At 37.7% G+C, this 23,549-nt stretch overlaps 1 protein-coding gene across 1 annotated transcript in view; it reads right to left on the bottom strand.

The window, feature by feature from the left end:
* The window catches only part of KIF21A (kinesin family member 21A), a 55,898-nt gene that overhangs the window by 17,946 nt on the left and 14,403 nt on the right, over nt 1-23,549 (bottom strand). The window contains exons 9-24 of the mRNA XM_059816972.1: nt 21,647-21,685; nt 19,142-19,226; nt 18,842-18,959; nt 17,410-17,598; nt 16,290-16,489; nt 15,782-15,889; nt 15,171-15,239; nt 14,849-15,060; nt 14,021-14,174; nt 13,438-13,638; nt 12,006-12,107; nt 10,014-10,179; nt 9,474-9,494; nt 5,419-5,479; nt 5,145-5,199; nt 3,492-3,709 (exon numbers count right to left, since the gene is read on the bottom strand). Of these exons, the coding sequence (XP_059672955.1) occupies nt 3,492-3,709; nt 5,145-5,199; nt 5,419-5,479; nt 9,474-9,494; nt 10,014-10,179; nt 12,006-12,107; nt 13,438-13,638; nt 14,021-14,174; nt 14,849-15,060; nt 15,171-15,239; nt 15,782-15,889; nt 16,290-16,489; nt 17,410-17,598; nt 18,842-18,959; nt 19,142-19,226; nt 21,647-21,685 (1,998 nt within the window). The remainder of the gene's footprint in view (nt 1-3,491; nt 3,710-5,144; nt 5,200-5,418; nt 5,480-9,473; nt 9,495-10,013; nt 10,180-12,005; nt 12,108-13,437; nt 13,639-14,020; nt 14,175-14,848; nt 15,061-15,170; nt 15,240-15,781; nt 15,890-16,289; nt 16,490-17,409; nt 17,599-18,841; nt 18,960-19,141; nt 19,227-21,646; nt 21,686-23,549) is intronic.

Below are 23,549 nucleotides of genomic sequence, written 5' to 3'. Positions count from 1 at the left end.
CCCCCCCTTCCCTTCTTGCTTTCCATCCCTCCTTTGTCTCTCTAGTTCTTGCTCTAAAATAATTCCAGCTCACAGTCACTGTGGTCTTTCTCCCAACCGTTTATTCCCCATTAAAAATAGCAAAAAGATCAAGAGTGCAACATTAATGTTGACACCCAAATGTCACCATTTCACCACAGTCAGATAAAAAAAGAAGGGAATCTGGATGGTCTCCACCCTTCTGAACTCCTGTTTCTCACTAGCTGGGCAATCAGAAAAGCAAAATTTGCTTTGGTTTACCCAATTTTTGTGTGTTTAGAAGTTGTTTCTATGAATATAAGGACCAGAAGCACTCACTAAAGAGAGAAAGCAGATTCTGAAAGTGCTTTTGTGCCACACAACTTTATTAAGGAGACAAAATTCAGCTGGCAGGCCACCTGCCTGACATGGTTACTAGCACCTGGTCTCAGAGCTCTACAGGCTGCAGATCTACATAGCTGCAACTTCTCTGCATGAGAAAAGCTGTACCGGTTTCCCTTGAGAGGAAGTCTGTGCTATATAAAATCCACCTGGGGACTGGCATGCAGAATAACATGATTTAACAAGGACAGCACAACCAAGAACAGCTACTTGACTCAAGTAGCTAAGACTGACTGTCCGAAGTGATCACACGCACACTAAACACAAGCGCTAATTGGAAGGTGAAGGTCCTACCTGTAGGACCTTGTGTCAAGAGTGCGTGCAGACCCTAGAGTTCCCCAGGGTCTTCAAGAGACAGGAAAAGGAGGACAAGTGATAACCTATCTGGTTTTGCACAAAAGCCTAGCAGTTAAAGCACACAAAAAGAAGGGGACAAGATGGGTTCAATTCCCTCCTCAAGGCCAAAGCACCCATATCTCCTTACCTCTAGGCATACTCTGCAAAGGACATAAAAAGAGTTGGAAGAGGACACACTCCCTCCTTTTCTGCATGCTGGACCAGTATGCATTTAGGAATGCAAAAGTCCTGCGGTCACAAGTCAAATCTTATGATCAGCCTGATAGCTAGATCTCTCAGCAAGGATGACAAACTTCGTTTATGGTCTCCACTACCATGGTTGCCTATGTGTCTACTGTGCAGCTACTGGATTAAATAAACCACACCAGAAACTGGAACCCAAGCTTCTCTGCCTCGCACCAGCGTCCTGCATACTCAGTCATGGAGCCAGCTCCCTCTTGCTCACTCTCTACCTACCCCTTGAGTCTTCCATCTTTGACTCCAGAGTGGCACATCCTGAGAGGAGGGTGTAAAGAGCATGATCACATTATGAATTCTTTTTGAAAGCCTGGAAATGCAGGTATTATAAATATGCAGCAGTCTTGCTGTAATGACCTTCCTAAGCATGTATGTAAAAAACAGGTGCATGATGTCAATGACCTGAATGAAAAGGAGCAAGACACACACCTAATTATAGGTTTCCAGTGCCCTTTTAGATTTCCCAGGATATCAGACATCTGAACAGAGCTGGCACAAGAACTACAGGAGACCACTCTACTCTGAAGAGACTGCTGTAGAAAAGTTGAGCATATCAAAGGACAATGGCACTAGCCATCTTTGTAAAAATTCCAACCAAACTAACTTGACCACGTGCATTTAGGTGCCTCTGTGAATCACCACAGATTTGAGAAAACTGAGGGTTTTCCAGGGTGGAGCAGTTTATACATATGCAGACACCTTGATTTGCACCCAAGCATATAATTAATTTCTGTTGCTTCAAGAATGCGTATTTTGCATCACTGTTACAGCTTCTACATCCCTGAATGCCACTTAAGTAAATGGCACAAGGGAGATAATGTTTATTGCAGATAAGACTGCAATCTGCTCCAGAAGAATGTATTTTATTACAAGACATATGATGGCACTACAGGCCCATATAGGAAGACCAAATGGCTCACAAAAAGAAGCTTTCTTCAACAATGACCAGTGACCAGCAAAAATAGCAATACTGTATAAAGTGTATAAAGTGAGTCTTAGTTTTGAAAAAGCATCTCAGTTGCAGTGAGGAAGTCACTGCAGACTGATTGTGGGAATTTTTGATCACTTATCTGCTAAAACATGATCAATAACAAACCAAAACATATGTGAGGCCTACTGCTGATTGAACTGATTTACTGACAGCACGTAACACTCTAATGCTCACAAAACACAGTTTTTGGAAAATCCTGTTTTGCCTCATTGCTGGCTCACTTTCACAAATGGATACATTCTAGAAGATGGAGTGAGGCAAAAGTTGGTATTACCTGAGTCTTGGATGCCAGGCCATAACACTTGATGTTTTAAATCTTGAAGCTTCAAAAGTCTCTAGTGATCTCACACTAACTGCTGAAACAAGTGGGTTTCTCCACCTATCCTCACCCCCAAAGAGCATTCTTTCCAAGCAGATTCTACTTGCAAAAAAGCACTGAAGCCATCAGCATGGGTTAATAATTGCTGTCAGAAGTGTTTTACTGTTCATGATTGCCACCTCAAGCAGATGCTAGAAATACATATTAAAAATAATACAAATTGCAAATGTACATTAGATGGAGACTGCTGTAAAAATATTATGCAAATAGGACAGATGGATAGTGAAAGATGCCTAATTCCAGAATCTGTAACATGAAGTAGCTATGGGACACAGTTTTTCCATATCACTGAATGCGGCAAGCGCATTCAGTTTACGCATGAGTTTGTGCAATATAGGAGCTAGTACTGAAAAAGCCAAGAAAAGGGTCTCTAGCAGTGAATGGCTAATAATAGTGATATTGGTAGATATAAGAAGAACAGCAAGAGAAAGTGAAAAAAAGAGTGCATGTGAGAGAACTGCTGGCCCCAAAGTAAAAAGACAAAAATAGTATTTTTAGTTCTATTTGTCATCAAGTAATACTTTCAATTTGTAAATCTGTTCTGCAGGTAAGTGCAACCTGCAAATAGAAAGGATTTTTGAGGATTCAAAATATTCAACATGTTTTTTTCAGCGTTACACTTGCATGCTCTATTACTGTATAGACTGCTTCATTTTAAGCGTGGTCCACACAAGATGACCCACAGAAAAATTTTACCTAATAGTTAGGACCATATACAGATACTATACTATATTATATAAAATTTTTGGGTAGGGTTTTTGCTCTCTCTACTGTTCTAAGCAGATTCTCAATAGCTCCCTGAATGTGCATTTCCCATAGCACTAGTACAGCAAAGTATCCAAGGTACTACATGGACTTTTCCAAATAAAGAAGGCTACAATAGGTCTACGGTGACAAAGCAACCTAACAGAACTTACATCTTCAGTAAGAAACATGTTACTTACAACAGTGGAGTTATACTGTCTAGAGTGGTGATGGTAGAAAAGAAGGACGAGCTTTGTCAGTATTATTTAGTAAGCTTCAAGTATATCAACGTCCTTTGTAAAGTTAAAATAACAGATTAAAAGAAATTGGCAACATGCATTTTTTAGAAGCGAAGGATAATTAGTACAGCATGGCCAAACTTACATGCTGCCTATCTTAGAAGGTAAGCCAGATGGTGGGGGAATAAACTCTCTGTCCCTAGCAGAAGTATCATGTGTGTCACCAGTCATCCCACTTTCTTGGATTTCTGCAACTGATGCAAGAGGGCCAGCCAAAGTAGAGTCTGCAGCACTAATGTCAGAGACTAAATCACTGCTGTCTGCATATAGCAATTCCATCTGGGTAGTAGTCCTCCGGCGGGCCTGGAGACAAATAAGAAACAAGTTGTGACTTAAACATTTCATGGTATGTGTCAAGAGTGATACATTCAAGCTTATCATTAGCTGCTAACTAGCATCCCCCTCAATCACTTGGCAACTACCTTTGGAAAGTAAATCAAGGAGCTCACCTCTACTCTTTGGCAATGATTTCAGAGGAGGCATGTCAAATTCAACAGCATGAAACACTAATTTGACAACCGGTTTCCAAGGATATCCTTTCAACCAACTACAAGGGCCTGTCGATACTACAGGAGTACAATATTACTCTCCTAAGGTTTATCCAGATGAAATGTTATAAAGCAGAGAGGAATAAAGTGAAGTGTAAATTTAAATAGCTACAGTTATATTGGCATGACTTCTTACACCAATGCTTTTTCTGATATACAAACTTTGCTTCTTACTTAGTTTATGTCACTTCAAAAGTAGTTTAAGCCAACATGAATTAAGATTTGCTCAGCATTTCAACAATAGGAAAACAACAGAAAACCTAAAAAAAGAACCAAGCTTTGCGCAACACAGTCATTTAAAAAAAATTGATCATACATGTTAGGTGCGACGATGCTGTGAAATTAAGATCTATTCCTCAGGAAAGAAAGGCCACTGCGGAAGACAAAGGTCCAGTCTGAACAGAGCCACTACTAAAATGATATGTTTATTTTATGCCAACATTTTCAGACCAAACTCACTCAGTTTATGTGCCCAAAGAGCTGCACACCAATGAACGCTACCAATAATGCAACAGCCAACCTAGATATATTCCTCCAAAGCCATCTGCAGTTAGAAGAGTGGAGACTAAGCTTCTGTTTACTTTGCAAACTTGTTTTATGCTCCTGTGAGCACAAAAGAAAAAAAAAAAAAAAAAAAAAAAATCGCAATCAGTGAGCATGTTTCCAGTTCCCACTGCTGTATTAAACTGCAGCCAGCCTAGATATATTCCTCCAACACCAACTGTAATTAAGAGCCTGGAGGTCAAACTTCTATTCATTTTATGAACTTGTTTTACATTTCTATGACCACAGAAGCAAATCGCAAACAATAAGTATGTTCACAGTTCCCACTGGCATTAACATTAAACTGCAGCCTAACTAATACTAAACTGCAAATCTACTCCAGTTCGGAGCGCTAGTAATTGGAAGAATGTATCTCTTTCTGAAACTGTGAAAGTTCAACCAGAAAATATTGAAAAAGTATATTTTTATTGTTGTTTCCCAGAGAGGAGTATCACACAAAAGCATATTACATACAAATCACATGAACAGCACATCAGTTCACGTTTTGCATGTCTTTGTTTATTAAGGTCTCTAGAGCAAAGCAAGAGCATTCTCCAGAAGGTGCCATTAAAGTATGAATTATTATAGAATCATAGAATCATTTAAAAGACATGCAAACGAATCATTATCATCACTGTACAGCCTACCTTGCTTTTGGGTTTGACTTCACCACAAAGCTTCAAAAGATCTGGAGATAATGAACTGAAAGAAAAATTGCATCACAGTTAGAAAGAAAATAGTCATGTTTTTGCAGAATGTGTATTTTTATTTGATTCTTCTTTCTACTGAAATGGTGGACAAAGTGTAATGAAACTATGTCTGAGGTATCTCCTAATGGATACATGATGCATTACAAAAATAGGAAATTATAGTAATTTTTCTAGAACCAGATCCAGTTACCTGTTAACAAAGATTGCTCACCTTCCTTCTGTCCCAGGACTATGCAATGGGGCATCCTCATCAGTACTATCTTCCAAATTTTCTAGAAAATTTCCAAAAGAATAATGTTAGTCTGTCAGTCTACAACAGGACATGCAGGTTTTAAGTGCTATACAAACCAGCTCAGACAATGTTGAATGTAGGTGAACAGCATACAAAAGGCAGGGATTTTCAAAATATCTTGACTATTTGCTAGCCAGTCCCCATTGAATTTTCCTGGTATCTAAACTAAGCTTTTTTTTCATACAATCTAAACAAATCATACACCTAGGCACACTGTGCCAAATGTGGTCCTCTATCTACTGGAGAAGAGCAGCGAGGATGACAGAAAACCAGAAATGAATTCTAGAAGGAAATCTGGAAGAAAGAAGATAAAGAAAGGAAATTAACTGCAAGACATGGAAGAGACAGGATTTAAATCAATGGACAGTAAGGATGTCTCTTCCTCTTCTTTTTTGTAATCTTCTTGCTCTAAGACAGAATCAGCCTGGTTATAATGAAAAAAATTTGTATTTTTAACTAGCTAGCGAGATGAGGCTCAGCCTCAGCTTATGTAGAATAGCACCATTTGGGCTGATAAGAAGCAAGCACTTAGTACATAAGCATTTAGGTTTCAAAACAGGATGATGCCACCACTTAATACTAAAGAACTGCTTCCTAAAAAGAGATTATTTATATTGAAGTTAATTATGAAATGCAGATGTTCAGTAGAAATACTCCTGAAGTAAAATAGGTACATAAACCTGTTCACAAAAGGCAAAACCAGCATGCATGTCACACTAATACTGTCGAACAACAGATTAACATGTCTGCATGCAAATGGTGCAAAACATAAAGCTCAGACAACCAGTCCAGAGCATATGTAAAATAAATTCCAAACTGTTGGGAAACCAAATCTCTTAACCTGCATGTTATTCTAATAATATATTTTAAGTATAGTTTAAGGACATAGGTAATATATTCCTGCAAGCAAAATCCCTTATTTTTTAACATACTTAAGAAATTTTAAGGATTAAATAACCTTGTAATGACATTCCTTTACATCTCTTCTTTATTGTTAGAGACGCTTTAAGTTTATTTTCTTAATTTCTGCCATAAAGCAGATACCATTTGTAATGCATAGAGCCAATATATTTGGTACTCATATTAAAATATGTTTGTCCATGTATATGTTTTAAGTGCATGTTCATGCTTTGGAGAAAGGGAGGAAAGATATATAGTTTCCAGTTGAATTCTGATAAGGAATGAAGAAAAGAAGAGGAAAATGCTGCCTTCTTGTGTATGCTACATCTAAAAATGTTTCCTGAGAAAGTCAAAACCATACATCAATCTGGCACCAACACCAACAATGCACTTCAGAGGTACTCAACTGCTGTATTAGTTTTAACAATGTGACCTTAATTATCAGAAATACAACAATATTATAAAGAAAGCAGGGTCACAGGAATAGCACTCTGAACTTTCTTTTTTGTTCAATCCGGGATTTGAGCCCACATTAAGCCTTTTCTACACACGTTATTATTCTGTCTTCTGCAGAAGAGGGGAGCTAGAGTATTGCTCCTTCTAGCAAGGTACAAAAGCAGCATCAATAGAATAAATGCATTTTTTAAAAATACAAGATTCATATTAGGGTGATGTTACTTCATCCTCTTCTCATAAAGAACTTGCAATCAGCTTTTACAGGTAACAAAGTAGAAAGTGTGGGATGGACACAAAAGATGGGATTTTATTTGTAGGCTCACCCTCATGTGACCTGACATGTATTGATATTTTTCTTCAGTTTGTCTGCAATTCAGCACAGGAAGACTTCAGAAAGCCCCCAGGTAGAAACCAGCACACCGAATCAACAAAAAGAAATTAGAAGAGACAGAAGAGCAAAATTCTGCAAGAAGTCCTGAGTGAGAAGAGATGAAAGGAGCAATAAAGTTACTAAAGGCACTATTGCTTGCGAGGAGCAGCTGAGATGACTGCTAACAAACCAATGATTATAGAACATTGGAGAGCTTTTCTGATGACTTGTCTTCATCCTCATGCAGAGGCAACTGGAGCATACCAGTACAATGCAGCACACCAGCATGGTTCATCCAGACATTTGACCAGCCTCTCAAGATCTGCACATACATGGCTGTGAGTCACATCCATGAACATCCAGATGTCACGGGTGGGAATGAAAAGCACCTCCTACAATTCTTCAGAAAGGAGTCACTCCAGCAACACTTCAGGACTCAACTTTGTGGCCATGTTAACTCTTCACAAGAGCAGATGGGATAGCAAATGGCAGATGGTTCATCCACACACAAGGCAAGTGTGCATTCAAAACCCATTCTGAGGGTCAAAACCCAAGCCTGTGACGTACCTTCCTGCAGACTGAACCCTTTTCTTAATTCGATGCTTGAATGTAGGTGCACAACTACACTGGGGAATGCCCAAACTTCAAGCCAAGTGTATTCAAATGGCTAAGAACTTTTGAAGATATCAGAGCTGAAAGTAGGCATCAAGGTAACGGTTCACAAGCACCCTCGAACATCCAAAGCATCCCTGGTTGCATCCTAAACAACCCTTCTGCTTAGGATGGGGCTGGCTGGGTAGTGCCACTGAGCTGTCAGGAAGCTTGGTGAAACTGGTCTCAGGATCTGCTGCCAGCCACACTTCCACCTCTGTCAGGTTACCAGGGAGTCCCTGCAGCAACAGAGTCCCTGCTGACCAGCAGGCACTCCCACCCTCGAAGCATCGCTACAACAGTGTCTAAACTCCCTGCAGATCAAAAGGTTTATCCACTAGTGATCTACAAAACACAGACTATCAACAGTTTGGATTTCAGTGCAGACCAAGGTTAGTATGGCATATTCAGCCGAGATAAACCCACAGTGAAGTTTCCTTCCTATGAAGTGTTAGCATAGTCCTGAGTGGCTTAGGTGTTTTAAAAGCCTCAGTTCATGCTTGCAAAGTGTTAAAAAGCTTCTTTAATGAGATAGACTCTACAAAAATTTTGATGATAGAGCTACTGTTCCAATGCATTTAACAAGTATCTTTTCACTGCTCCAGATGCTGTTAGTAAGTAAAAGCCTGCCCAGAGCTAAAGAAAATGCAATACTAACTTCCTGACTGGAGAAGCACTGCTCTCACTCTAACAGGGGTGAACACACACACATGCACACACATTAAGAGTCTATTTTAGACACACTATGATATTAATAACCACTGAGGTCCCTGAATAAATACCGGCCATATGCAGCAAGATGCCCTGACAGAGATCTTCAGGTGTCACCTGTCAGGAAGCTGGCAAAGTTCTCACCAGTTTACACCAGATGATGATCTATACACTTTCAGGCAGTTTTGTGCTTTTGAAATATTTCAGATGCCTATGCAAACTAGCACAGGACAGCATAATGGGATTAGACGTAATACAAGACAATACAAAAGGAATTGTTACTGACATCAGGAATATTTTTCTAAGTTTCAAACATAGCCAATTTTGTGGCTAGGAGCAAGTGAGGGGACAAAAGCATAATTTATTTGGGAATCATTCAAAAGCAACAATAAAAGACTCATCACCTCAAAATCAGTGAAGTCAGTAACTAAACCAAATTTAAAAAGTGAGATATAATCCGCATTCTGTAAAACATTTACATTACAAAATAAGCTATCTGCAAAAGGTTAAAAATGACCTGCATGTTAAGAATTACTTTTTTTCAGACCTAAGAAGATGAGCAGAATTTATCACAACTATGTCAATTGTATATCACAAAATAGCTTTATGTAGTCTGAACATACTATAGGTTCATAAGCAGTACGTTATAAATTTGAAATACAGCTCTGCTTACTGTGGTCGCTTCTTATCTGACAAATCTAACTAGGGCTGTGGGTGGTTTCAGAAAAGAAGAAATGCTCTGTAAGCTCATGATAATGACTACATTTACAGAATAGTTCATGCAAACTTCGCAAACTCACAAATTCTAAGATGCACCAGTTAGTGAACATGAATGAATTAGTAACTCATGCAGCTGTACAGCACACAGAAAGCTAAACATACTTACCCAACGGTATGCTATCTAGGTCTGTGTAAATAACAGCAACAAGGAAACAAAAGCAACACTCCAATCAAAACATATCCATTTAGAAAAAGAAATAAAACAAAAGTACCCAAATGTATTCTAAATTTTTCTTAATATCATCTCATGAGAAGTAGAATAGATGCCGTAACAGACATACACTGCCACTTTCAAAATCACTAACATATGATGATTGAACAGGATTGCATGTTTAGAATTTCACATTCAGAAGTTGAAATCATATCAAATTGTAAGTGCATAGTCTTTTGTAAAAATAACAAGCAGATTATCTGGATTAAAAAGTCTCAATAATAAAAAAAACCTTATTTCCTACATTTCACTGCTGAGGGGATATACTTAAAAGTCACATGCATGCACATCAATTGTGAAAGAGAGTTTAAGTATAAGTTGTTAAAATACAGCATCTATTCAGAAAAGAAATAGCCTAGAATGCCCAGTACAGCATGCATGAAAGGCAAACATGACATGCAGCTGACTATTCAGAATACAAGGTGACAAAATTACCTTGCAAAGCATGACCCAGCAAAGCATCAAGTTCAGGATTTAACTCGGCTTTTTCTTTCAACATATGAAACAGCAGTTGGTTTTGAGTAGCACTAGTAATCTCTGTCTGCTTAAGGCGTCCCTCAAGAACTTTAATCTGAGCTTCTTTCTGAGCTGCTTGGAGACCCTAGGAGAGAGAAAGAAAGAAAAAGATGACAAATGCTTTATCACAACTCTCTTGTTACAAAACGAGAATTGCCAAGACCTTTTAAAAACTACAAACACAAACAACATGTACTTTGTAACCTTCCTTTCACATCCTAAAGATCAGGTGTCAACTAAAGGTCTTTCTTTTTTTATATTTTTTTTTTAAATTTGCTTTTAAAGGGACTCATTAAGCATCCATTTAACTTGTGTTCCTCAGACTCTGCCTTGCAAATATGCATCTAGTGGCTAAGTTGGATGTGACTCCCGAGTACAATTCATAGATCCTTTGCATTTATTTAAGAGTAGCAAGCATCTGGAAAATTAACATCTCCATTTTTCACAAATAAGTTGTCATTTTTTAATTATTACCTATGATGCTCTATAACAAACAACAGGAAAAAAAACACCAAAAAAAACCCCAAAACACCCAAAAAACCAAAAAGCCACCAACCCCAGAACAGTAATGTTTCCTACAGAGTCACTCAGTGAACTTCCAGCTTCTGCTGAAAGATCTCATGGCCTAACCAAGGAGAGAATCCATTCTAAGGGAACTTCCATAGACCCATGGAATAGTGGGAATTTTTTAGTTGTAGAAAATGTAGCCAAGGAAATTTGCAGAGAATGGTTTCCAAATAGAAGAAACAGTAGGGAAAAAAGAAGGTACAACACATATTCTCAAAGACTTGTAGGATATCAGAGGACCTTTGAGTGCCAGCACTTGAGAAAGAAGTGTAGTATTACAGACTCACACATTAGATTCTGATTTTATCATGAACTAAAACAACATAGACACATTTTGCATGTGGAAACAAACAACAGAATAGACAGCAGGCACGACCAATTTTGCAAAATGTACCTTCAGTTTTTCTGCACAATAATTACTTATCAGAAAGAGGAGAAACGTCTTCACTTAATGAAGCTTTTATCATAAGGAGAAATTGTTAACAGAGCAAATCAGAGGCACTTCTCATATTAATGCTGCTGCAAGTAGTCAAGTGTCCATTCAACCCACCCAAGGGCTGAAAAGAATCAGGAGACTGAAATTTGCAGATGCCAATGTGATTGTGGGAATTTTCTTTTCCTTTTTTTTAAAAAAAAAAAAAAACACACGAACTTTTTTTATTATCTGCACAGTGATGAATCAAGAGGGCAAAAAAAAGGAACAGAGAATTGGTCAATGGAACTGACCCAAAGCCCATTTCAATAGCCTTGAAATCTTTCATTTGATTCAATGACACTGAGTATGGCCTCTAAAGAGGAAAAAAAAGCAGCAGCAAGACGATATGATACATGTGTGCACAGAGTTATAAACTGCCAAATACTAATTTTGAAAATATTACTTCCCAAGGCTTTTGGAAAAAGCCCATATTGCTCTACTCAAAAGTAGAAGTCTGACTAAAGTATGCCACGCATAAATATATTTTAAAGGCTCCTATTTTTAAGGAAGTGGCTGAGCCGGTCTTTAAAAAAGTTCCTGAGCATTCTTTAAGAGCTTGTTGAAAAACATAGAAGGAGATGATTTATTTGATTACGAAAAGCTAGTGCTCTTCTAAGAACAACACGAGGTAATTAGTGAAGTAGACTCTACTGGGGGTTGAAAAGCAGGCAACAGATTGAAGGGGACAATGGATCTCAAGGGCCTTCACACTGAGAACCAGCATGATGCAGTAGCATTGACCAGCTTTGTTTTGTCTGGCTTACTTTTCACAGGTATAAATTCACATTAGTTAGTCTTTATGTCAGCACAGTTCTGCTCCTGGTACATGGCATAGTCCTGGCACACATATATTTAACTTAATGCATTACCTTACTGATACCCATTGTGAGGAAGTGATCAAGCAAATATCGAGCTTCTGTCAAAGTGCAAGCATTAATCACTGCTGTTACATCCAAAGTCTCTCCTTCTTCCTACATGTGCAACAACAAAATGTCAGATGGTGAAAAATACAATTTTTTTTTTTTTTTAACTTCATTACAGTAGTCATAGAAAACAGAAAGAGTGAAGATGCTGCAATATCACCCAGTTCATCCCCTTGGTACCTCTAAACCATGTCTGACAGAAATTTTTCCAAACTATCCACAAAACACGCCACAGTACAGACTGCAGCCTCCCCAGTCTCTTTCAGTGCTTCAGTTTCTTTCCTATTAGAAAGCTTTTCTCAACCTCCAACTCAGACCCCTTCTTTCTACAAGCTAAACTATACACAGTGGATGCAGAAATGAGTGCATTTCTTCATTCTGCAGCCTTCATGCATTTGAAGGCTTCTCCCCCTAGTCTTTTCCTCATTTTTCTTCTGATTATTCTCAGTCAGTACTAAGCACTCTGGTACCCTTAAGAACTGTTAAGCCTTTTGTGTTCACTACTTCTTTACTGGTAAAGTCTTGTAACCTCATACCATGTTGTCCAAAATTCAAGAAACCCTGATGTGAGTAAAGTAGTAAAAGCCACTGGCAATGTAACATGTATTAAAGCACATATTAGCTCAAGGTGGGAGAGGAAGAACTCAAGCACTGCCATATAAAAATACTGGTAAGCATTACAGTTCAGATTTCATGCTACCATGTGCCAAGAGACCTAGGACACTGTATGTGGTGGATTCTTCCTGCTAGATCATGTAAGGTATGATGTGCATAAGAGTTTTCACATTTGGATTTCACTGCTTTTGGTAATATTCAAAATTCTACATCAATTGTAATAGACAATTTCCCTTTACTAAATTAATCTGAAAAGTCAACCCTAAACAAACAACTTGGCCTGAAAAGTCTCTTTAGTTATAGAAAGCCACTATTCCATAATTGAAAATATACTAAAATGCAATATAAAGAGTTTATATAAATTGTTACATACAGAAATACTTAAATATACTGAAAGTATACAAAAACAATATAAGGGAGTGAAAGTATATCAACAGCTGCAGGAAGATGATACAAGCTGTTAGCCTTCAGTCCCAAGAATTATATTAATTTAATGCCAGCAGAATAGAAAGCATCAGCTTTGACATTTAAATGCTTTGCAATCTTAACTTGCATTACTATTGACACTAAAATTCAGATCTGAAAGTTCAGTTGCATAAACACTCTTCATTTCAGACTTCACCCAAGTTTTCACCAATTTTCACTTCCTGGTTCAATAATTACACAGCCAAAACACAATTTCTAAATGAGAACATTTTCAAGGCTGACACAGTTGTTTCTTCTTTTCTCCATTTGACCATTATTGCATTAATATTTGACCTACCTTTGCTTCTTCCATTTGCATAATGTTTGCTTGGCAGTCAGAAATGCTGTCATTAATGTAATCTATATTCGCAGTTAGTGATTCCATCTCTTCATTTATGTTTTGGACATTTCTATCTGCTTCACTGCCACCCCCATCCTTGATGAGCTTCTCCCTTTTCTTTGAAAGCTTTTCTCTTCTTTTTGTAAGTTCTTCACGTTGCTATTTTCCCCAAAGACATAATATTACACAAAAAGGAATTAGTAAACACTTAGGGCATTTAAGTGCCTTTTTGTTTTGTTTTCCTTTCCTTGTTATACTTTAACATATCATGATTTCTACAGGAAGAAGTTCTACAGGTGAATATATTAATATGTTTGCACATGATTCGATTAATGTGCTTTTTATTTCTTAACTAAGCATAGAAGTCCCATGGTCCAAATGATTACTGGAGTTGTTTAGAGCTTCTTCGTTGACTGCAATGGATTCCAATCACTTTGCCTATGTCACCATCACAGCAATTAATTTACAGCAAATGTAAATGCACTGCTCTCTCTTTATTTAACATGACGATACAGCCAACAGTGTTTAGTAGATCACTCACCGTAAGTAACCTGTTCATATCTGCCTCCATATTGGAAATGGTCATCCTCTGCATAATGATATCAGTAACTCTGCGTTCAAGTAACTGCCACTTCATCCTGGCTGCCTTTGAGGAGTAAACTCTGCTTGTCAATCCTTTCCGCTGATATTTCTTTCTGTGATAAATTCAACAGAAACGTACAGCTAAGTCTAAAGTAGTCCAATTACACATTTGAATGTAGAAATGATCAGGCCAGAAGATTTTTCACGGACAACTTAAACATTTCTTGCAGAATTTCTTGTGGTTTTTCATTGCACCACACAGCTACCTGCACCCAGTCCCAAACTCTACTGCACTCTAATACACTGCAGTTGAAAAACAGGTACCAAACACCGTGGCATCTTGTATGATGCACCGTTGAAACCGAATGCCACCTAAGAGTTGTTCCGTATTTAACAAGGAGATCTGCTTCAAACCACAGTGGAAGATGACCAATAAACCTAGTACAAACTGTGTTTTCCAACAACTTTTTCTTTGTACTTAAGATCACTGGAGGCATTGGACCAACAAGGGCATTTCTCTTTAAGAATAGATTAACTGGATTTTGAAATTTTGAGGTTTCTTAATGCAATTTGTCCTTTAGTGCCATTTTACATTATTCCACACTGTCTTGAACCCACAAAACTCAAATTGCATTTGGTAATGGTAAAATGCCCATTTTATGAGCATCACGTGACAGCAGTTTGAAAAGTAACAACTACTGCAATACGTATCATCACAAGGTTATCTACTAGAAAGTCCATGCAATTTTTAGTTCTCTTGAGAGTACTACACAGTTCTAATCCTTACCCTGTTCCATTTGTTGCAGTTACAGATAATGCTTGAACCCTTGCAACAGGAATTCTCATCTTCTGCTGTGCTGCTATTCTTGAACCATCATACTCAACTGGTGAGCTAGAACTTGGTTCCTGTACAGGATGCTCAGGCAGACTCAGCTTTCGACTTACTTTTCCTGCCACTTTATCAGACAGAGGCCTTACTTGCCGACGAAGGGCTGTGACCTGAAACAGAGTGCAAAGACATAATTACCTCTCCCCAAAACCACGTTCTAAGTTATAGCAATACAATATCATTCTGTTTTCAAAGATGCATTACTATTTTACCACAATACCTCTTCAGTTTTGCGACGTAAGATTACTTCTTGATTTCTTTTCTGAGCTTCCAGAAGCTTGAGCTGATGCTGTGAAAAAATAGAAGCAGCACATATTTTTTCCATTATCTGCCACAAGGACTGTATTGTGTAAAAAACAAACAAACAAACAAAAAAAACAAAAAAAGATGACCTTAACACAGTAATACAAGTTTGCAAAACTGTTGTGACATGAAGAGATCAAGTCACAATGGTTTCTTGCTCTTCCTAGGGCAGAATGAAAATAAGTGTTTCACTATATCAATTCTCTATCAAAAAGCATACTTGCATGCAACTAAGGTGGTAACAACAGTTTTGCAAAGTTTAACTAATAAAATAATATTTAATAAGTATTTCAGTAAGTCTTCTATTTTCTGTTGCACTTATCACCTGAAGCTAGGAACTAAGTTATCATAGAAGTCAAAACAAATAATGTGCATTTTGACTCGTGAAAAGACACCAGTACATTGTACACTGAGACCGGTACATGCCGGTCTCAGTGAATGCATATACACATGGTCTGCCTGCAAGTGGACGCACATCATAATGATAGATGCTTATTTCAAATGAAAGTTCTTTATCTGTCAAATCACCTCTCGTTTGCGTTGCTCCTTTTTAAGCTGTGCAATCTCTCTGTTTCTTCTCGACTCAGTCATTCTAGCTTTCTCCTGCTCTTCTTTCATTTGTTTCATCAAGCGAACCTGTAAAGAGGTCATCACTTCGAAAAAGCTGTTTACACTGAAGTGCTGTTCCCTGCCCGCACTCATATAGAGTTTCTTCTTCAAATTGCCATCTTCTAGTACATTACACGCTTTTAGCGATTTACCTCCTCTATCTAATGTGTCTTCTTCACTAAGTGCTGAAAAACAGCTAATAAGCAGTGCAAGCTTCTCCATGTTTGATACTGTAATTTCTGTTCATTAAACCTAAATGCCACCCCTCTCCCCAAGGAACAGCCTAGTCTTCATATCTTTTCTGTTTTCAGTCTTCTGAGCAGCTGACAGCAAGAACAGAGTTACCTGGTAGAAAAATGCACAGGAGATTTCAACCCATTTTTCAGTAAACACTCATTGTACAACACTTCAATATACTGAAATATACCTTGGTTTTCTTCATCTCTGTCACCTCCTGCTGCAATTTCTTCAGTTGCTTTTCATATTGAGACTGATTTTTAAGCAATCGTGCGTGTTCCTTTTGCGCTGTTTGAAGTCTCTGCAGTTCTTTATTCATGGCTTGGAGTTTCTTTTCATATTCTGACTTGATTTTTTTTGCTTTTTCTTCTGAATAGGTCTCTACAGAACCTAGAGCAAAAGGGAATTCACAATATTTTCACTTTGCCAGTCACAGGAGATGACTGCTTCCTCTGCTTTTAGCATTATCTGCAATATCTTTGAAAAATTTGTCTCCAGCTTCCGTCACCCGCACTGCCTCAGCTTTCCACCTTGTATGTCTTCTTGGATAAGAGATCAAGTTATTAACACTTTCCTTCTGATTTCTTTGCACTAGACAATAAATATCTGAGTACCTGAAGACACAGATACATACATGCTTATTCACACATATGTGCACAAGATCCTAACAGTCCCAACAGTCATCAAGCCTAGTATCCCTTCTCTGGCACTGATCACAAGGGAAAGTCTAAGGAAGAATAAGGGAACAGCAAAAGCATATAAAGTATATAACTATAGAGCATATATACTATATTTTTAAAAAGAAAGAAACAAACTAAACACTTCCCCCAGTACTCTCCCAAAGTTCAACTATTTGTGGCTTAGGACTTCCTGAGCCAGAGTTAGTTTTTCATCTCCATATGATTACATATTGAAAAAAGTTTGGTCAGTAAAACATCTTTGCAAGGCCACTGATCCTACTTCTTATTTTTATGCAAATCCAAAGAAAGGGGAAAGGGAGGAGAGGGAAAGTACTTTTAATTCAGGAAGTATCTCAAGGACTATGTTAAAGTGAGAGCTCCTATAAAATTGAAAATGCTTATTCAACCAAATCAAATACCTGTTTGTAGCAGTATCTTTTTAAAAAATCTCTCAATTTTGGTAGAAACTAGAATGAGTAAAGTATGATTCACTGGCATTATGGGTACAAACCTATTTCTGTTTTCTGCAATTTCTTATCACATTAGAAAAAAGAACTAAGGGAAGTAGCAAACAACTAAATTTTAATATCTTACACAACATGTAGATTTAAATGATTTTGTACTTCTTACCCAAGTTTTGAAGAACCTGATCTCTTTCAAGCTGAGTGTCTCGAATCTTATGTTGTAGCATCATTAGTTTCTCTTCGTACTGTTTTTTCAGTGTTTGCAACCTTCGCTGGCTGTTCTCTAGCTCATCTATCAGTTTCTGCTTAATGGCTATTTCACAGGTGATATTTGCCAAGTCAGCCTGATAATTTTCTAAAATAAAAAGATTAAAAATTAAGACTTCTGTTAAAGTAACAGTGAGGATCATATAACTATAGATACCCCGTGCAATGTTAGGGTCATTTCCTGACATGTAAATTGTGCATAGGAGAATTCTACACAAAGCACAATACAGCAAGCAAAACTATTACCTGCAATTCATGATAAAGTCTCCCACTTAAACACTCTCCCCATCCTAGAACTGGGGAAGAGGTAGGGAAAGATATCTTTTATTGGATCACAGTTGCCCATATGTTGCAATTCTTCACATTTAAATCTCATCATCAGCAACCTGTCCTTCCTCACACAAAAGTTGCACAGGCTGTGAGACTTCAGTCACGTCTCAGGGCTGGAAAATAACTGTCATTCACAAACCCAGCAGATTATAAAAGGAAAATTTCAGTGCTGGCAGACTCCAAGGGGAGACTTTCCCTTCTCCAGCTCATAGAAAAATACAGCCAAAATTCTGAGGAGAGAGGAGCCACCTCAACCATGGAAGTGGAATGGTGAAGGGAATGAGAAAAGTAGGAGGAAAAAGTATGGAAAAAGGACTAACCCACATGCTAAGTTTATAAAAGTTTAATTAATTTCTTTAGTCAATTAGGTCCTTTTTTGGCTTAAGATTATGTGCTCCAGAATAAAGATGTCAGCTGAGGATTTGGTTTTTTCCAGGTTCTGCAACTCCTGCTAATGGTTTGTGTGACTCAAACAAGAAGGAACCAGACTTGGTTTGCCCATTTGGCCCAACTCACATGAGAGAATTGCTGGTGATGCTGTCTCTGACTCTAGCAGTCCTAATTTGCATACCACACATAAGCCAGCTGTTAATCCTTCTACATAAAACCACAGCCTCTGAAAATGAGAAAGGCTGACAGACTTCCAGCCTTTCAAAATTAAATTCTACCCATTTCCAAATTAACTGAGTGGGAGCTATAACCTTGGTGATTAGTCCAGAGACATAAAAATAACACAGTACTTAAACCTTACACTTTGGATATTCTAAGATATGTGTTATCAAACACCTGATGGCCTCTGGTCAATTTTAAAGCCAGTATGGGGACACCTGATCAGATGTAGATTACATGTTTTAACACCATAACCAAAAAAGAATTCACTAGACATACAATCCACAGAGAATTATGGACAGTGGGTTGACAGCACACTGTCTTGCCTACCAAAACCCAAGGAATGACAGATAGTATTTGTAAAATTCTACAAAATATTGCACTGACATCACCTTTTTCATCAGAGTCAGAATCTGATTCATCCGAGCTTTCAACAACTTCCATGTCATCTTCATCCTCCTCATCATCATCTTCTTCATCCTCATGATCACTTACTTCCTGAATTTCCTCCTACAAAACGTACAAAATAGAAAGATGTTGAAGCACACCCACACTTTTCCATCCACAATCACTTGTGACTATCACTGTGAAGCCACAGCATTCACCTGACCCATTCCTAATTTCCTTTCTATAGCCTTGTAAATCTTTAAACAGACAATGAAGAAATAAACCGAACAATTCTAAATACTTACTACTTCCAATTCATTATTCTCTCTCTCCGAAGTGCCTTTTTCATCTCTCTTCTCCTGCTCGTTATCTGTGTTATCCTCTTTAACACTAGCAGAATAGGCACAGACACAAAATATTCACAAACTGAAATGGCATGTGTTTCCCATCCCCCAAACCAATAAGTTGTCATTCCAAATAAAGATGAAAACCGAAGTGTAGTTAGGCAAAGGTACAGGTGTTGGGCATGGGTAAAACACAACTTCCAAACTCCCGCAGATAATAAAAGAATGCTTAATTACTCTTAATCTTAGCTTGCAAAATAATATTAATGATTAGCACATTGTTTTAGGGCATATTGCACAACTAGGACAATCAGAATTTTGCACAGAAGTTGCAGTATACCCAGAACAGCTTTCACAAGACAAAGGAAGAAAATTGTGTGTAGATACAAGATACATTACAGGTATTACTACTACACTCTCAAGCTATAACAGAGCCTACTGTGCTTACAATCATCTGAAAATCTATGTATAAGCCTTAAACAATATCCTAATTTATCATACTATAACTACTCTGTTGATCAGTTATCTACTTTGACATCAAGGGAATGCTCATAATAGGCATTGATACAACAACAAACAGAGCCAAGAAATACTGAATTTTTGCAATAGAACTGTCCATCTCAAAAAGATATTTTTCCCAACTATTAAGATTAAATTTTAGTATATTTCCATGCTTTTGCTTTTCAGACTATGGTTCAAAACTTATTTAAAAGTCAAGTATCTCTATATTCTTTCTTCTCTTGGCAACCTGAACTGTAGTGATAGCTTATGCAAATCACAGTAGGGGTTTGTTCTGTTTTAAAGGTTTGGTGTATTAGCCATCAGGATGAGTTTTAACATTTTTAAGTGCACATTTGAAACATCACATGCAAATGTAAAATTCAAAAATCAATGGCACTCTGCAAATAGTCATGGACGAAATGTTGGTCCCTCTAGCGCTATGTGTACAAAACACAAACCAGCCCCAAAAGATGGGAAATCATGCTAGAACAGGGCTAGACACTATAGGGGGTAATAATGAAAAAATGTGGTTAGGATTGCATAATGTGGAATCCACCCCACCTAACTTCAGCTGCATAAAAATTTGGAAGTTATGTGCTGTCACTAATCAGGCAGGGTAACTAGGAATGCACATCTTCCTCCACTGACACCAAGACGGGCCCAGGCTCAGGGTCTAACTCTTAGACAAGTCCAGTACTCAGTGCAGTGACAAGAAATATTCAGTAGATTCAAGACACTATAATTTGGCATGTGACACCTAAAAGCTACCTTTAAAACAGAGCTCTAGTCTGAGTGCCAGTTAAGTAACACAGTGCTTCTGTGCACACACAGTTTTTTGTTATAATATTTTTTAACATGTTCAGTGCTATCTGGTTCCTTCTGCCCCACTCATCACCAGTGAAAACAAATTCAGCTACATCTGACCATGGGCAAGGCAGAAAGCTTTTGCTTGGACCATCTGAATCTACACAGTAGCCAGGGAGGCTGGAAGTAAAAAGCCTAACCAGATTTTTACAGAAAACAAATGCCAAACAGGGAACAGAGCCACACAATCTCATTTCCACATATTCTCATCTCACTCAGCCCACAACATGTTCTGTTTTATGTTGGTTAATAAGCCTAAATGATAACAGATCTTAGCTGCAATCTTTGTGCAGATTGAGGCAAATCCCCAGTTTCCCTTCTGCCTGCACACAGCACGGAGCTCACCACTACAGAGAATTTGTGTTCTGCCTAATAAAGGGGAGAGACAGGAGGAAGGAAAGCCAGCAGCTGTCCCAGGCAGAACTGTACTGCTTAATTTGTGTGCTACTGATCTGTGGACTCACATCATCTGCATGAATTCAGTGGGAGTTTTTTGGATCAAAGTAGACAGGTGAAAAATAAAAGCTCTGTTACTTTCATTTTTAATGACAGTATATTTTTCTTTTTAGAGCCCTCAACTTAACTGCTCTCTATGACTAACTGCTTTATCTACTGCTTTGGCTGAAACTGAATGGAAGGAATGGTCAAGGCTTCAGTCACACGCTTTCAAAAATAAAAGCACCAGACTTAAGTGAGGTGTGAGGGACCAAGACCTTCTTGATCTCACATGCCAAAATTATTATTGTCGTATACTGCCTGCTATACATTTCATACCATATGAGCTACTGCGCCTTCTTCCTGCCTTTCATTCCATACAGGCCATGCAAGAAAGAAATCTACTTAATTCTATAGTGATTCCCAAAGGCACCACCTCCTCACAAATGCTTGCTCAATACTGTGCAATCCCAGAGTCAACCTCAATTCCACAACAGAGGTTCCTTCCAGTTAAAACACTTGTTGAAAGTCAAAACACAGGAAAGAATTTTGAAAAGCTAAATGAACTACTCTTGAAGTACCTATGAATCTGCCCAACTTCTTTTCATGTATGACAACCAGTTAATTGAAATGACAGGTAATTAAAAACCTGGGAAATATTCCAACCTTCTTTCTTCTTGACTGCTTTCCTCAAGTTTCTGTAGCCTTCAAAAGCACGAGGTACAGTATTGGAAGGCCAAGCCAATGAAGGACAAACCAGACAGTGAAAAGCAAAAGTGATAAGAAGGTAAAAAAATGATATATGAGCTTGTGGAGTTTAAAATTAAATTTTAAAAGATACCATCAAGACACAACTAGTAGTAAAAAGGCAATACATTTTGCACAGTTGGAAAGTAAATAGAAAACAAAGAAGCAGCATTTGTAGGTTAACTAATCTGTCACCATCAACAATTGTCAATTCAAGCTACACGAAGGAAGAAGTTTTAGATATAGGCAATATATTTCACTTTCAGAATTATTTCTAATATGGATTTAAAAAAATCCTAGTTCTAGAAAGAGCTTTCTCCCCTTTTGCCACCTCAAACTGGCAGGTAAAATAGCAGAAATTGCAAGAAGTACTGCCACTGAACCAAAGTTATATATTATATATCCACAGGAATATATCAGAAAAAACCCAATGCACTACATTTATATGTGCTGATAACATATTGTAAAATAAAATAGAAATGAGACATTTTTAGTACTAATATTCTAAATCATATATTCTGAATATAATTCATAAAAATCTTCAAACTGCATTTATTTTTTGGTTTGGGGTTTTGTTGTTTGTTTTTAAATAAAAAGCAGAAAACTGCAATTTATTTTTCTGGGAATCAAAAAGTACATGCTAATGATTGCTTGTTATTTTTTAATAAATTAACAAAAAATTTGCATCAGAAGCAATGAGATGGACAAAGTGTTAGTATTTTTACTTGTACTTTTTCCTCTTGAACAAATGTGGATGTATCAGTAAAGGAATGTCTGCATGACTTATATAAGTGTAGAGATGGCTTAAATTTCAACAGCTACTGAAATTCCTCATGTTCCCATTATGAGCAAGTTTTGAGCAAGAGCTTTTACTGCGTTTTCACCTTATACAGCCTGCCATCTTCCTTCAGTATCAGCTAGGAGCTAACATGCTGAACCCCATGTAATTTTATCACTAATTTAGTTTAATAAAGGTTAGGAAAGTCAAAAAACAGTCAAAAAAGGTTACCAGGTATGTAAGGCTGACTAACGATTGAAAGGGATGTGGGAGGTTTGCTCTGGGGCTTCTGGTGAGTAGGTCACCCTGTGGGACACTCCAACCAAGCATGTCAGTGTAGTCAAAACATTAATGCTGTGTAAACTGTTTCCAATAAACTTTGACAGATGCTTATTAAAGGCTACAGATATATAGCAGTACATACCTGCTGCTCATTCAGAAACTGGCTCTTAAATCTTCAGGCTAGCTCACAACAATTTAGATAAGTTGCATGTATTTAAAATTATGCACCTTTCATCATACTGACCCATAACCAGGAAATGAACAGATCAAGAAAGGTAGCAGATGGGGCAGAACTATTAACTAGGCTTACTGATAGGAAAACGCTAGTTAGACAACTTTAAAAGAACAGCAACCCTAAAAAGAAGTAGTACAGTAAAAGCAGCTAAATGCCTGTAGAAGACAGAAATACAGCAAAGAACCCCTACCAAACTGCAGGGTAAATTGTCCCTTTGCAGTACATTAGCATACCCCCATTGCCAATTCCTGAAATTTCAATAGAATAAAAATTCACAGTGATATATCCTGAACACAGACGTTGCATTTCATTAATTATATAGAAGCATTCTGCAGGTTACAAGTATGACAGGCTATATGCATAATCTCTCAAATGCTAACATTTTGTAGCTTCTAAGGAATTATTCTCCTAATATATGCTCCTCAGAAATTTATAAATATTTATTACAAAACAGTCTGCAGATGGGCCAGTAGATAGATTCAAACCTTACCAGCACTTTGAAGAGTATGATCCCATTCTACAGAACA

Source organism: Gavia stellata, chromosome 4, assembly GCF_030936135.1.
Source record: "Gavia stellata isolate bGavSte3 chromosome 4, bGavSte3.hap2, whole genome shotgun sequence".
NCBI classification, from domain to species: Eukaryota; Metazoa; Chordata; class Aves; order Gaviiformes; family Gaviidae; genus Gavia; species Gavia stellata.
This window is presented reverse-complemented; position numbering and strand designations above follow the sequence as displayed.